The 13,495-nt window shown below is 34.5% G+C and overlaps 1 protein-coding gene across 1 annotated transcript; it reads left to right on the top strand.

Moving 5' to 3' along the window:
* Positions 1 to 244: 244 nt before the first annotated feature.
* LOC111051969 (another transcription unit protein) lies at positions 245 to 13,371 on the top strand. Its single transcript, XM_039427274.1, has 10 exons — positions 245 to 424; positions 777 to 1,841; positions 2,486 to 2,534; positions 3,658 to 3,785; positions 4,277 to 4,449; positions 5,377 to 5,594; positions 6,770 to 6,932; positions 7,824 to 8,039; positions 9,419 to 9,608; positions 13,006 to 13,371. The coding sequence occupies exons 1-10, from the start codon at positions 382 to 384 to the stop codon at positions 13,215 to 13,217; spliced, it is 2,457 nt and encodes an 818-aa protein (XP_039283208.1). The 5' UTR covers positions 245 to 381; the 3' UTR covers positions 13,218 to 13,371.
* The last annotated feature ends 124 nt before the right edge of the window (positions 13,372 to 13,495 follow it).

The following is a 13,495-nucleotide window of genomic DNA, read 5'->3' as shown; positions in this document are numbered from 1 at the left end:
TGTTGAAACTAGAAACCTCAAACTTGTTTCTTTTTTTGATAGAAATGAAGTATCACTAAAATTGGAGCATAATTTTACAATTCACAGCTCTATTTTAAAATATGAGAGGAGTTTTTTCACATTTATTAATGCACTGATATATCTATTTTAAAAAAGTAAATTTTAAAGCAATGAGATCTGTGTACCACTCTATATAGCTGCTTCAGTCTATACTATACGATTACAACTTTTCAAGATTCAAGAGGCATTGAAAAAGAAAAACAGGAACGCGGCTTTCATAACCTATTTATATTATTTTTTAACTTGTTTGTATAAAATGATTGATTTGTGAACTAGTTTCAATTATATTTTTCTGCTGCTTTGGTCATTTTCAAGTAAAAAATGCCTAGTAATTATAAAGAGGATTCCAGTGAAGGAGATTCAGGTATAGTTTTACTAATTACCTGTTAAAAGTAATCGGTACAGTTCAGCCCACAAACTTGACAACAATCAAATAATTTTAATGTTCAATTCAATTACACGATACTTACCTATTTGAATTATTTTATAAGTCTACTAAAAAATTGTAAAGTTTTATTTTAAAACTTTAGAATGTATAATTGCTACTTCTATTTGCAAGATCTTACATCTAAGGTAGGTATGGTTAGTATTTTCTTAAAATGTTATAGGCCTTCTTACTGTTGAAAGTTATTAGAAATAAGTTAAGTTATATTTTTCAATGAATCTATCTAGATTTTTATTAAGAGAATTTTAACTATTCCTTTATCAATTTTTAGGAAGTGGATCAGATACGGACAGCAGCGGGTCGAGTCGCAGTGGCAGTCCCGCCTCAGCGAGAACTGCCGCAACTCCAGGCAGAAGTGGAGTGAGTGGGAGTGAGGATGAGGCGAGCCAACATTCCAGAGCCAGTGCTCAGTCCAAGAGTCCCGCACCGTCTGCAGCCTACAGTCCGCGCTCCCCTGCAGCTCAGAGTCCCTCTCATTCAGAACGTTCGGAGAGTCATCAGTCACACAGGTCGCCCAGTCCTGCTCATTCGCGGTCCCAGAGTCCCGCTAATTCAGAACACTCGCAAAGTCCAGCAGGCTCAGAACACTCGAATCGGTCCCATAGCCCTGCAGCATCAGCTCGGTCAGCCAGTCCTCGTACTGTGAGATCTGCCAGTCGTGAACCATCTGCAAGTCCTGTACATTCGGCAGCTTCGGGCAGCCCCAAATCTCACCATTCCCGGGCGGCTTCTGCTAGCCCTGCTTCCGATCGCTCCAGATCAAGGTCCCACAGCTCGGCTCGATCTGAACAGAGTGCCAAATCGGCTGCGGCCTCACATCATTCTGAAGCAAGTCCCACGTCTCGTCGATCACGTAGTTCACAAAGTCCTGCTTCAGTTGCTTCCAAAAGCCATGGGTCTCCCTCAAGGTCACGATCTAGATCTCCGAAGAGCCGACACTCTGGCTCCAGGTCCAGGTCTGGCTCTCCCAAAGGCACTCGCACATCGGCTTCGAGATCGAGATCGAGATCAGCGTCTCCCAAGAGCAGAGCATCCCGCTCCAGGTCTAGATCCGCATCTCCAACCTCTCGAAAAGCTTCAGTTTCGAGGTCCAGATCGCGAACCCCGGGCAGTAGGCGCTCTGCTTCTGGCTCCCCAAAGAGTGCAGCGTCTGCTTCTCGGTCTCGGTCGCGTTCAAGATCGAAATCACCCAAGAGCAGAGCGTCTGCTTCAAGGTCGAGGTCTGGATCTCCGAAAAGTAGACGTTCAGCCTCTAGATCAAAGTCCCGTTCCAGGTCACGATCAGGGTCTGGCAGTCCTGTACAAGCTGCAAGGAGACGCTCTCGGTCCGGCTCAGGTAATTATTCTATATTTCATACATTTTAATAACTAAAAGTGTAATTGAACCAGTATTAGCATTAAAAACAATGCAACAAGATGAGTGTGAGAAAATTTCAAATTAATGTTACCTGAAAGTGCTGTTGAAATATTCTAATTGAGAAGCATGTTTTCATTATGATTAGATAATTTGCAGTGAGTGAATATTTAATCATTTTCAATAAAATTACATAATATTCTATCAAGCATATATCATAGAACAAAGGTTTTCAAGTCTTATTAGTCTTTAAAAGATTAATGGAATCAATAAATTATTATGACGAACAATCTTTTTCTATAATTTAATCATAGAACTCTTACGTGCCCATTCTATTCCAATAAAGCTATTTCTGTAGTTTCCATTATTGTGCTTAAATTGAAAAGAGTACGTTATGTTGTTTTCATTGTCAGTCTTGCATTCCCGTTATGTTTGCCACAATCGCTACTACTTATCCTTTCAAGTGACACATAAACTAGCTACATTTGGACTGTTGTATAAATTGGAATTGGAACAGATTTGGGCTCAAGCCTGTGGTACTTTTCTGGAAGTTGTGTAATAATGAATAATTTGAATTAAATAAAAGTACGAAATTTATTAAAACTCTTATTGTTATCTTATTGTAGCTGATGGTGGAAACGAAGGCGCTGAATCAGGAAACGAAGCTAATGCAGGGTAAGATCCTTTATTAATTCATAATGAAAGTGAACAAATCTGATACCTAAACGTTTAACATAAATCTTTCTCATCTCACTTTCTGGTATTTCTTACTTCCATCAATAATTGAAAGTTGGATGTTATATTTTATTTTTATTTTATTTATTCATTCATAAATGGAGACAACGGGGGTCACCCCAAATCTGTCTTAAAACAAATGTGTTATTTATAGCTCACCTATTCTTCAAAATCGACCATCTTAACTAGATGATGAATTTACTTCCTATATGATTGTCATTCCTAACATCCTTAAAATTTGTATATTCTTTGACGAAAGCCTGAGGACCATTCTACAAACATTCATAGATCCTCTGATACAGAAAAAGTCTGGACGTTAAAAATTATCATGAAGTAAACGATATTAACTATTTCTAGTATGAGAGTAGCTTCTTTGTATAGTACAGGAATTAAAAATGTTCCTGAGACATCCTCTGATTCAAACCAACAGAACTATTCAAAGTATAAAATTTATATTTTGAATAAAGTATTCATATATACTTATTAAATACATAAATACTTATTAAATGATTAAAAAATATTATAATCTATCATTAATTAGCTTATTTATTTCCTTGATAAATGTATACAACCTTTTCCATGTCTAAACAATTATTATTACATTACACAGATGGCTGGATACATAAAAATATGTTGAGGAAATTAACCTACTCCACTATGGTAAGTCATGTACTGGAGTAAGTTTAGCTTCCAGTAAAAAATATCGGGGAATTATGACTTTTGGGTGGCTCGTTGGAGTAAGTGATAACGCGCCGGTCTAACAATCAAGAGAACCCGAGTTCGAATCTCGACCGGGACAAAAAGTTTTTGACTATAGCAAAATCACATAAATACGGCCACCCCGTTTTTCGGAGGAGACGATATCCGTCGGTCCCGACTACCTAAAAATTAGTCGTCATCTCTCATCATCATCATCCCTCTCACTCATTATCCACGCACAAGCCCAAGAGCTTATGTGGGCATCACCCTCAGTATTAACAAACATTTACTTAAAAGTTGAGAAACAAGTAGAATTTCCCTGGTTTGGTAACTTTTAAGTTAATGAATGTGTTATTTGTTGCAGTACAAAGCGGAAGCACGCAGTCTTGAGTGAGAGTGGCTCTGATTCTGACTCCAAAGCGACCAAGAAGAAAAAGGTGACAACAATTGGATCAGACAGTGAGGCTAGTGGAGATGAGAAGAAAGAGGGTGGTTAGTATTTACAATTTTATTCCTTCATGTATTTGTTGATTTCAGAATTTGTAAAACTAGATAATAATAAATAATATTTAAGCACAGTATTAATAACATTCTCAAATGACTACTGCTACGTCAGATTTGCCAATTTGATAATTATATAAATTTACAATTAGACTACAAATTTACTATATTGATAGTACATCCCTCTTGCTTCAATTAGTAATGCAAATAAATTGACATTCGAATTTCAGTCATTCAGTAGTCTGGATTATCATTTATTGTCATTCAATTTCTCGAATTATTCTATTGTAAATCTGATAACTTTATTTACATTCATAAAGATGAGTCTATCCTCCTATATTTTCTGTCGTTGTTCAATCTCAAACTTCACTACTAGTAGGCCTACCTCACTATATAATTAATGATTGATTGTTGGATGCTCTAAACGAAGTACTGACTTATTACTAAACATTCACTAACCTTTTCATATTTGTTGAATCCAGCAACAGCCGAAGCATTGTTTGGAGATGCAAGTGATATAAGCTCTGATGAAGAAGAAAAGGCCAAAGCAAAAGAAAAGAAATCTGATGACGAGGAAAGAATAGAGAGTGACCGTGAAGAGAGAAGAAGGAGCAGGAGCGGCGATGAAGAAGAAGAAAATGAGAGATTAGACGAAGTAAGATTCTATTTATATTTTCAAAATTCAATATTGATAGCTTTTTTCATCCTAATCTTATTTGACTTACAAGGTTCATATTTATTGTTACTTCTGGGACGCTATTATTGCTGTATCAGCTACATTTTTTATTTTCATAAAACTACAACTAGATAAAATTCTGCTGTAATTATACACTTGAATGTTGAAAGTATTTAGTAATTGAAAGTAAGTCTTTTCTCATATCTTATGAGCTTAACACTTTAATATTTTAATTATTACTTTTCTCTTCAAAACTCCTTTTTCAAGAACATTTGATTGGAGGAAATCTTATTGTATATTTTGTTTTTAAAAATTATTGATTTTTTCTGATTTATCACTTTACTATAAAAGTATTTGCTACTATATAAGTATTGGTTGAAAAGTATCATAATTGTTTTTCTTGTGATTTAAACATTGAAAATGATTAATCATGTTTGTTTAAGACTTCATCACTTTACTGTAGAAGTATTCGTTGAAAAGTATCATTATTGGCTGCTGGCGGACCAAATGGTGCCTAGCAAATGATGGGTCATGTGATTGTGGAGCTGAGATCCAGTCCATGAGTCACATTATTGAGGAATGTCTCCTGTGTCTTTTCCCGGGTGGAATGGTGGGCCTTCAAGGCGGCGGCAGTGAGGCGAGCTGGATTTGGTTTTGTAGCTTCGGGTATCAGCTTAAATTCCTCTTTATAGCTTACTTTTTAAACTATTTATACTTTTCAACCATCTCTGTGTATTTTTAAATATTGACGTGAGCACTATTTTTTTTATCTATTGTTTTTAATTTGTCTAGCTGACAGGGAACCATACGATATATGTATATTGTTTATCTTGACATTTAAACATCGAACAATGATGATTTATTTTGGTTTAATTAAGAAAATAATTTATAAAATTCTCATTCTAGGATGGAGAAGGAGCACCCAAAGAGAAAGAAGCGGAGGAACCACCTCCAGAAACAAGAATCGATGTTAAAATCCCTAAAATCTCGTGTGACTTGGGACGTGAGATCCATTTCGTGAAAATGCCCAACTTCCTGTCAGTTGAAACTCGGCCTTTTGATCCAGATACTTATGAAGATGAGATTGACGAAGAAGAAACTCTGGATGAAGAGGGTAGAGCCAGGTGTGTATTCGGTTTCCTGTTATTCGAGTTGAATTATCAGATTCTCGGCCTCTTGAATAAGATCAAATTTTAGTGATTAGCGAGGCAGGTTGATTATTGAATACTTCTAGCTATTTTTGGCCAATATTTGAGCAACTTTTTATGAATAATAGAGAAACCAGACAAATCAGTTATGCGAGATTTATACAAAGCTGTTAGATTGATCTGATAAGTTTTAAATTTAACTCAATCAATGTATTTTGACATCCTATGCAACCAAATAAGTGACAAGCAAGCTGCGCAATATATTGTAATAGAGACACCAGACAAATCAGTTATGCAAGATATATGCAAAACTGTTACATTGATTTCATAGGTTCCAATTTAATCTCAAAGTATTTTGTTATCCAGTAGATCCACGTGACAGGAGAGTTGAGCGATATAATATATTGTGACAAATCAAAATGTCTGATCGACTAGCCACTCCAGATGAAACAACCGTAATTATTGAATTCACAATGAAACTTTCAATCAAATTACTCAATTACTTATAAAAAAACTGTAAACACTAAAACTCATTACACTTGAGTGTAATAATAATAAGTTATTATTTCCATTAAATCCAGAGAAAATATATTGTGCAAATTAAAATTACTAATATTCGCCAGTATTATTCATTTTAAAATTGGTAAAATAATTTGAAGTAATTACTTTAAAACACTTTATTCTAGGATGAAGAAGAGACACTCTAAAGCTGCGTTTCACCAAAGTTATTAACAAAATGTTAATAACTTGAACCTTATAGATTCTATTAGATTGAACGGAACTTGACAAACACACATCTTCATCATGTGTATGATAAGTTGAGTTGACTCCAATAGAATCTATAAGGATGGTGTAAACGCAGCTTAAGGGCCGTTTGCACAGTGACAGTTTAGACTAAATTTCATTTTAAACTCGATTAAATTTGTATCAAGTCTCGTTTGTTATAATGTGTTTACATCTTGAGTTTAAGCCACCAGCTGATTAAATTAAGTTTAAGCCTTGGCTGTACAATCTACCTTAAGATAAATAAGTGAAGCTTCTTAAATTTTACTTTGTAGCAAGTTCAATTTATCGAATGGTCTTATATTTATTAGGTACTGTAAAACAGCGGTGTTTGTGGATTGTTTTTGAAATTGTTTGTGAATTGGCAGGTTGAAATTGAAGGTGGAGAACACGATTCGATGGCGCGAGGCGTTCGACGATGAGGGCAACGTGGTGAAGGAGAGCAACGCCCGAGTGGTGCGCTGGTCGGATGGCAGCTTCTCTCTTCATCTTGGCTCCGAAATTTTCGACGTTTACAAACAGCCGTTGCAGGTGAAGTATTATTCACGCATTTTGAAATAAAATACTATCAGAATTAAGTTTGTTTTTTGCTCCTTCAAAATTATTTCTTAAATATGTGAATATTTCCTATTTTAGTGACAATAATGTGAAATATTTCTTCTATCATATAGATTTTCGTGATAACACGAAATTACTTCATATTTTATCATTATGTTTTTTATTATAATTACTATAAGTAGGCTACTTTTTGTTTCCATTTATCTTGTCTTCTTGTTGTTTTTTCATGTTTCAGTATTCTTTTACTTTGTACTGTTCTCTTTTCGAACTCACAGCTAGCGCAGCGCACAAGTCTGACTTTGCTGGTTGTGCCAAAGATTTATTATAATTTACATTTTGTATTTGGCGAAATAAAATATTCTATTCTATTCTATGTTTGGTTTTGAAGCATCTAAATTTTAAAAATCTACTTTGTGAAGATAATTAAGGACTGAAAATTTTGTGAAGTGAACAACTACAAGACTTATCCTATTTCGGACTATGTGAAACCTTATCTAAATTTGGGAGAGGAATAGCACAAGGTTACCTTATTTTTTCTCTCCCTATCATTTTGATGATGTACTTATTATATGAATCAATAAAGAATAAAACGAATTCAGTGTGAGAACGTTTCTCCAAAAGAGCTTGTGCATAAATAATGCAAAATGATCAGTCACAAATTCTGTTGCATATTACCGTTGGAATAACAGTGATTTATCCTGATCATTCGTTCACAATCCTCTCTATACAAATACATTTTTCAACACAACTATCTTTTTCTGTATTTTATTGTTGTTCTTTTTACTATTGTTATATTCTGTTGTTTGCGTTGTATTCATTGCGCAATGAATTTGCTTGATAATAGTGATTTATTTGCGCTTTCAGGGCGATCACAACCATCTGTTCATCCGGCAAGGCACAGGTCTGCAGGGGCAGGCCGTCTACCGGACAAAGCTGACGTTCCGGCCGCACTCGACCGAGTCGTTCACGCACAGGAAGATGACCATGTCGCTGGCCGACCGCTCGCAGAAGACCCAAGGCATCAAGGTCCTCTCTCAGGTCGGATTCGATCCCGACCATCACAAGGGCGAAATGATCAAGGTAATCGTCATCAATCAGAATAACATAAATTTTGCAACAAGTGCAGTTATTCCATTCAGAACAATTGCTTGTGGCGAATTTATGAATTATTTAATCACATTTAACTAGAAATACAACTGAGTACAGATCAGACCGTTCGTTTGGACGTTCATAAATTTGGCTATAGTTGAAAATATAATAAACCATCTAAGTTAAGCATAAATAGTTTTTGTTAAAATTACCTGCAGAATAAACTGTTGGCTAGTGGGAGTGCATCAATCAATAATATCCCATTAACTTATATGTCATGCATATTTATTACATTTTCTAATAAATTATTCTAATAAGGCTACTCAATTTTTTTAATTAATATAGAAATAATTACATAGTACCGTACCCTTTTTTATTTTTTTAATGTTCAGTGATTATATAAAAAAGTTTAAAAAGGGTACTATGTTATTATTTCTATATTAATTATTACATTTTATTGCCATTTTTTTGTTTCGTTTTTTATTATCTCTGTGCCTTTTGTATTGTATTTGTATCTTTGCTAACGACGTGGTTAAATTGGACACTAATGTCTAAACTTCACCACGTCATCAAATAAAAATAAAAAAGTCATTCTATTCTATTCTATGCTGTGAGAAAGATGTTGTTCATGTGCATCTTTCAATATGCACTTTCAATAGATTCAGTATCTAGTGGATCGCATTTAGTCATCCACTATACAGCTTCTATTGAAAATGTGTTTGAAAAGTTGCTCATAAACAACGTCTTTCTCATAGCATGACATATAATGGGATATTATTGATTGGTGTAGTATTACATTGTGTTAATTTTGTTGAAGTAGGAGTATGTTAATTATTGGTGCAATGTTCTCGTTACTAGTGATTATTATCGATATTGTCGGATTTCTGTTAATGATACTAGATTCAGGAAGAGAAGGGTGGTTCACAGAACTGAAATCTTAACGTGTTGTTGAAATGCAAAGTAAACGTTCAATCATACTAATATTTCTCCAGCTTTGTACAATTTTTATGTTTATCACTGGGAGATGAAACATAATTTTATTTGAATATTTCATGTTCATTATACCATTGTAACATCCTAAATCCCACAATACAAAATAGTTTCATTTATCAATAAAATACCTAATTAAAATTGTAAAATAATTTGTGGAATCATTTTTCATCAATGCTGAATGAATCAAAGCAAAAGTTCTCATCGCTAAATTTGAACTAATAATACTTTTTGTAGTGTCAATTTGTGGTATTCAAGAAAAAATCAAGGAGGACTAACTACAGTTCCCATTAAAATTGTACCAATATATCTCCTGTAGGGTTGAATTGAAATTATCTGTTGCTTGTGTTGGTTTTTATTGCGCAATTGTTTGTTGATAGAAAGAGGAGGAGAGACTGAGAGCATCGCTGAGAAGAGAGAGTAAGCAGAAGAGAGTGAGAGAGCGCGGCGCAGGCAAAGGCCTGAGTGCCAGCTACCTGGAGCCAGACAGAGAGGATGGCTCAGATGACGAGGGAGCTATATCGCTCAACGCCATCAAAAACAAATACAAGAAAGGCTCTGCTAATAAAAGTAAGTGTCCTGTAATAAAAATAATTCTCAAACTGTTATTTCAGCTTTCGAAATTTCATTCATATTCATCCATCTACGACGGTAATTTTTCCGATCTCGGATAACATATCATAAGACACAGAGAAGCGATAGGGGGTGTGATTTTCACAGATTTGAACAGTGTGTCCTCCCCACCAAACGCACTGAGTTTGGTGCGGCCAGGTCGTCAATTTTTGTCGAGTTACAGACTCGCCTCACTCCAGTCACTCGTCAAGTGCTAGTTGATTGATTGATTTGCTGCCTTTATTTAAAACCCCTTTAGTTGCGTAGCGTTATTGGTTTTCGCAAGCAGAATTCAATATTTAGGGATGCGCGTCATAATTCGATGTAATGTTCATTTTCAGTTTATTCAGAGTATATTAGTAATGCCTACTTTTTAAAAATCGGTAAAATACTGTTCATGAAGGAACAGTACTCTTGTCAAACCACATGTTTATTACCTTCTTTATCAGAAACAAAATGTCGGTAATAGTATTTATTAGAATATGTTATTTATTAATTTTATTCACTCACTTGAAAATGACATTGCTGTTGAAACATGTTGTGAGTAAAACAATTTAAAAAAAGGTACTTAGATTTTTTTATTACACATGCTTATCATATTTATTAATTTAATAAAGGAAAGAATCGGCATATACACTTACGGGATAGGAAATTCATGAATGTCGCATCATCACGTCTGAACGAACTGGACTGATTAACTTGAAATTTTGCATATATATTCTTAATTTACCGAGGATGGTAATAGGCCTATTTTGAATTCTTCAAGATTTTAGTAGGTCAAGTTTTTAATTAGACCCTTGCGGATCACGGGTAACTTGCTAGTCGTACATAAAACAATACTGCAGATTTTTTAAATAGTGATACAATCTTGTAGTATCCACACAACGAATATAAAACCCAATTATTTATAGACATTTTTATTTGGATGTACGCGACATAATGAACACTCTGTACATTTAATTCCTCCCTTATTTCTGCTGTATTTTAATTTTATCAGATTTCTGTTAATGATACTAGATTCAGGAAGAGAAGGGTGGTTCACAGAACTGAAATCTTAACGTGTTGTTGAAATGCAAAGTAAACGTTCAATCATACTAATATTTCTCCAGCTTAGTACAATTTTTATGTTTATCACTGGGAGATGAAACATAATTTTATTTGAATATTTCATGTTCATTATACCATTGTAACATCCTAAATCCCACAATACAAAACAGTTTCATTTATCAATAAAATACCTAATTAAAATTGTAAAATAATTTGTGGAATCATTTTTCATCAATGCTGAATGAATCAAAGCAAAAGTTCTCATCGCTAAATTTGAACTAATAATACTTTTTGTAGTGTCAATTTGTGGTATTTAAGAAAAAATCAAGGAGGACTAACTACAGTTCCCATTAAAATTGTACCAATATATCTCCTGTAGGGTTGAATTGAAATTATCTGTTGCTTGTGTTGGTTTTATTGCGCAATTGTTTGTTGATAGAAAGAGGAGGAGAGACTGAGAGCATCGCTGAGAAGAGAGAGTAAGCAGAAGAGAGTGAGAGAGCGCGGCGCAGGCAAAGGCCTGAGTGCCAGCTACCTGGAGCCAGACAGAGAGGATGGCTCAGATGACGAGGGAGCTATATCGCTCAACGCCATCAAAAACAAATACAAGAAAGGCTCTGCTAATAAAAGTAAGTGTCCTGTAATAAAAATAATTCTCAAACTGTTATTTCAGCTTTCGAAATTTCATTCATATTCATCCATCTACGACGGTAATTTTTCCGATCTCGGATAACATATCATAAGACACAGAGAAGCGATAGGGGGTGTGATTTTCACAGATTTGAACAGTGTGTCCTCCCCACCAAACGCACTGAGTTTGGTGCGGCCAGGTCGTCAATTTTTGTCGAGTTACAGACTTCGAAACATGGTCGCCTCACTCCAGTCACCCGTCAAGTGCTAGTTGATTGATTGATTTGCTGCCTTTATTTAAAACCCCTTTAGTTGCGTAGCGTTATTGGTTTTCGCAAGCAGAATTCAATATTTAGGGATGCGCGTCATAATTCGATGTAATGTTCATTTTCAGTTTATTCAGAGTATAATGCCTACTTTTTTAAAAATCGGTAAAATACTGTTCATGAAGGAACAGTACTCTTGTCAAACCACATGTTTATTACCTTCTTTATCAGAAACAAAATGTCGGTAATAGTATTTATTAGAATATGTTATTTATTAATTTTATTCACTCACTTGAAAATGACATTGCTGTTGAAACATGTTGTGAGTAAAACAATTTAAAAAAGGGTACTTAGATTTTTTTATTACACATGCTTATCATATTTATTAATTTAATAAAGGAAAGAATCGGCATATACACTTACGGGATAGGAAATTCACGAATGTCGCATCATCACGTCTGAACGAACTGGACTGATTAACTTTAAATTTTGCATATATATTCTTAATTTACCGAGGATGGTTATAGGCCTATTTTGAATTCTTCAAGATTTTAGTAGGTCAAGTTTTTAATTAGACCCTTGCGGAGCACGGGAAACTTGCTAGTCGTACATAAAACAATACTGCAGATTTTTTAAATAGTGATACAATCTTGTAGTATCCACACAACGAATATAAAACCCAATTATTTATAGACATTTTTATTTGGATGTACGCGACATAATGAACACTCTGTACATTTAATTCCTCCCTTATTTCTGCTGTATTTTAATTTTATCAGAACTTGATAATATTCAACTAATTTGAATAAATATTTTCTGCAACTTAGGTCTACGCACAGGTTTTACCTTGTAGGCTACTCCTTAAACATAGATGATGTTTGTATGTATTCTTTTGTTAATATGTATCAAACTTGTATTGTGTGTGAAATAAATAAATTGAAATTTATTTATTTATTAGATAGAGCAAACAATACAATAGTCGGAAAAGAAAAAACAGGCTATTGCCCAAAACTTCTTCAATTTCCTGATTTTGTCACAAATCGTCCAAATATTATGTAGGTTATGTTCACTTCAATTTCAACACCAAATCTTCAATCTGAAACTATGAATCAGAATAAAACAAAGAATTTCAAATTTAGATAGATTGATAATGAAACTTCCGTTAAAACAAAAACCAAACTTCAAATATTCACAAAATATAGAATAAAATCACTTAAATTTTGAGTTCGAAAATATCACTTTCACCATAGCAATTTATTCATAAATTGAATAAATAATTTAATAGATCGCATTACTGATCGCAATAAATGAACGCACGGCACATTCCATTCCTTCCTCATTTCTGCTCCATTCTAATTGTAACAGCACTTAATTAACAAAACTTGATAATATTCAACAAATTTAAATTTCAGATGATCGTAAAAACATCTATTCGTCGGACGATGAGGGATCCGATGTGGAAACCCACAGAGCAAAGAAGTTGGACAGAGCAAAAGCACTCAAGGACTCGGACGAAGAAGAGGATGAGGAGAATGACAAGGATGACGACGACGACGATGCTGCTAGTGGCAGTGGAAGTGCAAAAGGATCCGCCGATAACTCAGACGCCGCCGCCTCTGATTGAGCATTACTTCACTTACATTTTCTATTATTTGTAGTATTGTGTACTGTGTTAATAATCATACATTTTACTGTAAACAATGTCCTATCATTTTAGTTATAGAATAATAGGTTAGAAACCTTGTAAACCTTCACCATTAAATCGTATAAAACGATGACTTTGATTCAGTTCATTGGTCCAGTTGTAAGTACCTTTTTTGAACCGCTGTAAAATGACCTCATTTAATTGAAGCAATGCCAAGAGTACTCAGACTACGATGTGACAATTGACTTGTCAATAAT

Source organism: Nilaparvata lugens, chromosome 4 (genome assembly GCF_014356525.2).
Source record: "Nilaparvata lugens isolate BPH chromosome 4, ASM1435652v1, whole genome shotgun sequence".
NCBI classification, from domain to species: Eukaryota; Metazoa; Arthropoda; class Insecta; order Hemiptera; family Delphacidae; genus Nilaparvata; species Nilaparvata lugens.
Note: the sequence above shows the minus strand (reverse complement) of the source record. Positions and strands in the feature narration are given on the sequence as shown.

What these genes read in the sequence shown, in the direction of transcription:
- LOC111051969 (XM_039427274.1), top strand. Translation starts at nt 382, where the DNA reads ATGCCTAGTAATTATAAAGAGGATTCCAGTGAAGGAGATTCAG. An exon ending in AAAATGAGAGATTAGACGAA is followed by an intron (nt 4,450 to 5,376) that starts GTAAGATTCTAT and finishes TTCTCATTCTAG; the next exon opens with GATGGAGAAGGAGCACCCAA. An exon ending in GATGAAGAGGGTAGAGCCAG is followed by an intron (nt 5,595 to 6,769) that starts GTGTGTATTCGG and finishes GTGAATTGGCAG; the next exon opens with GTTGAAATTGAAGGTGGAGA.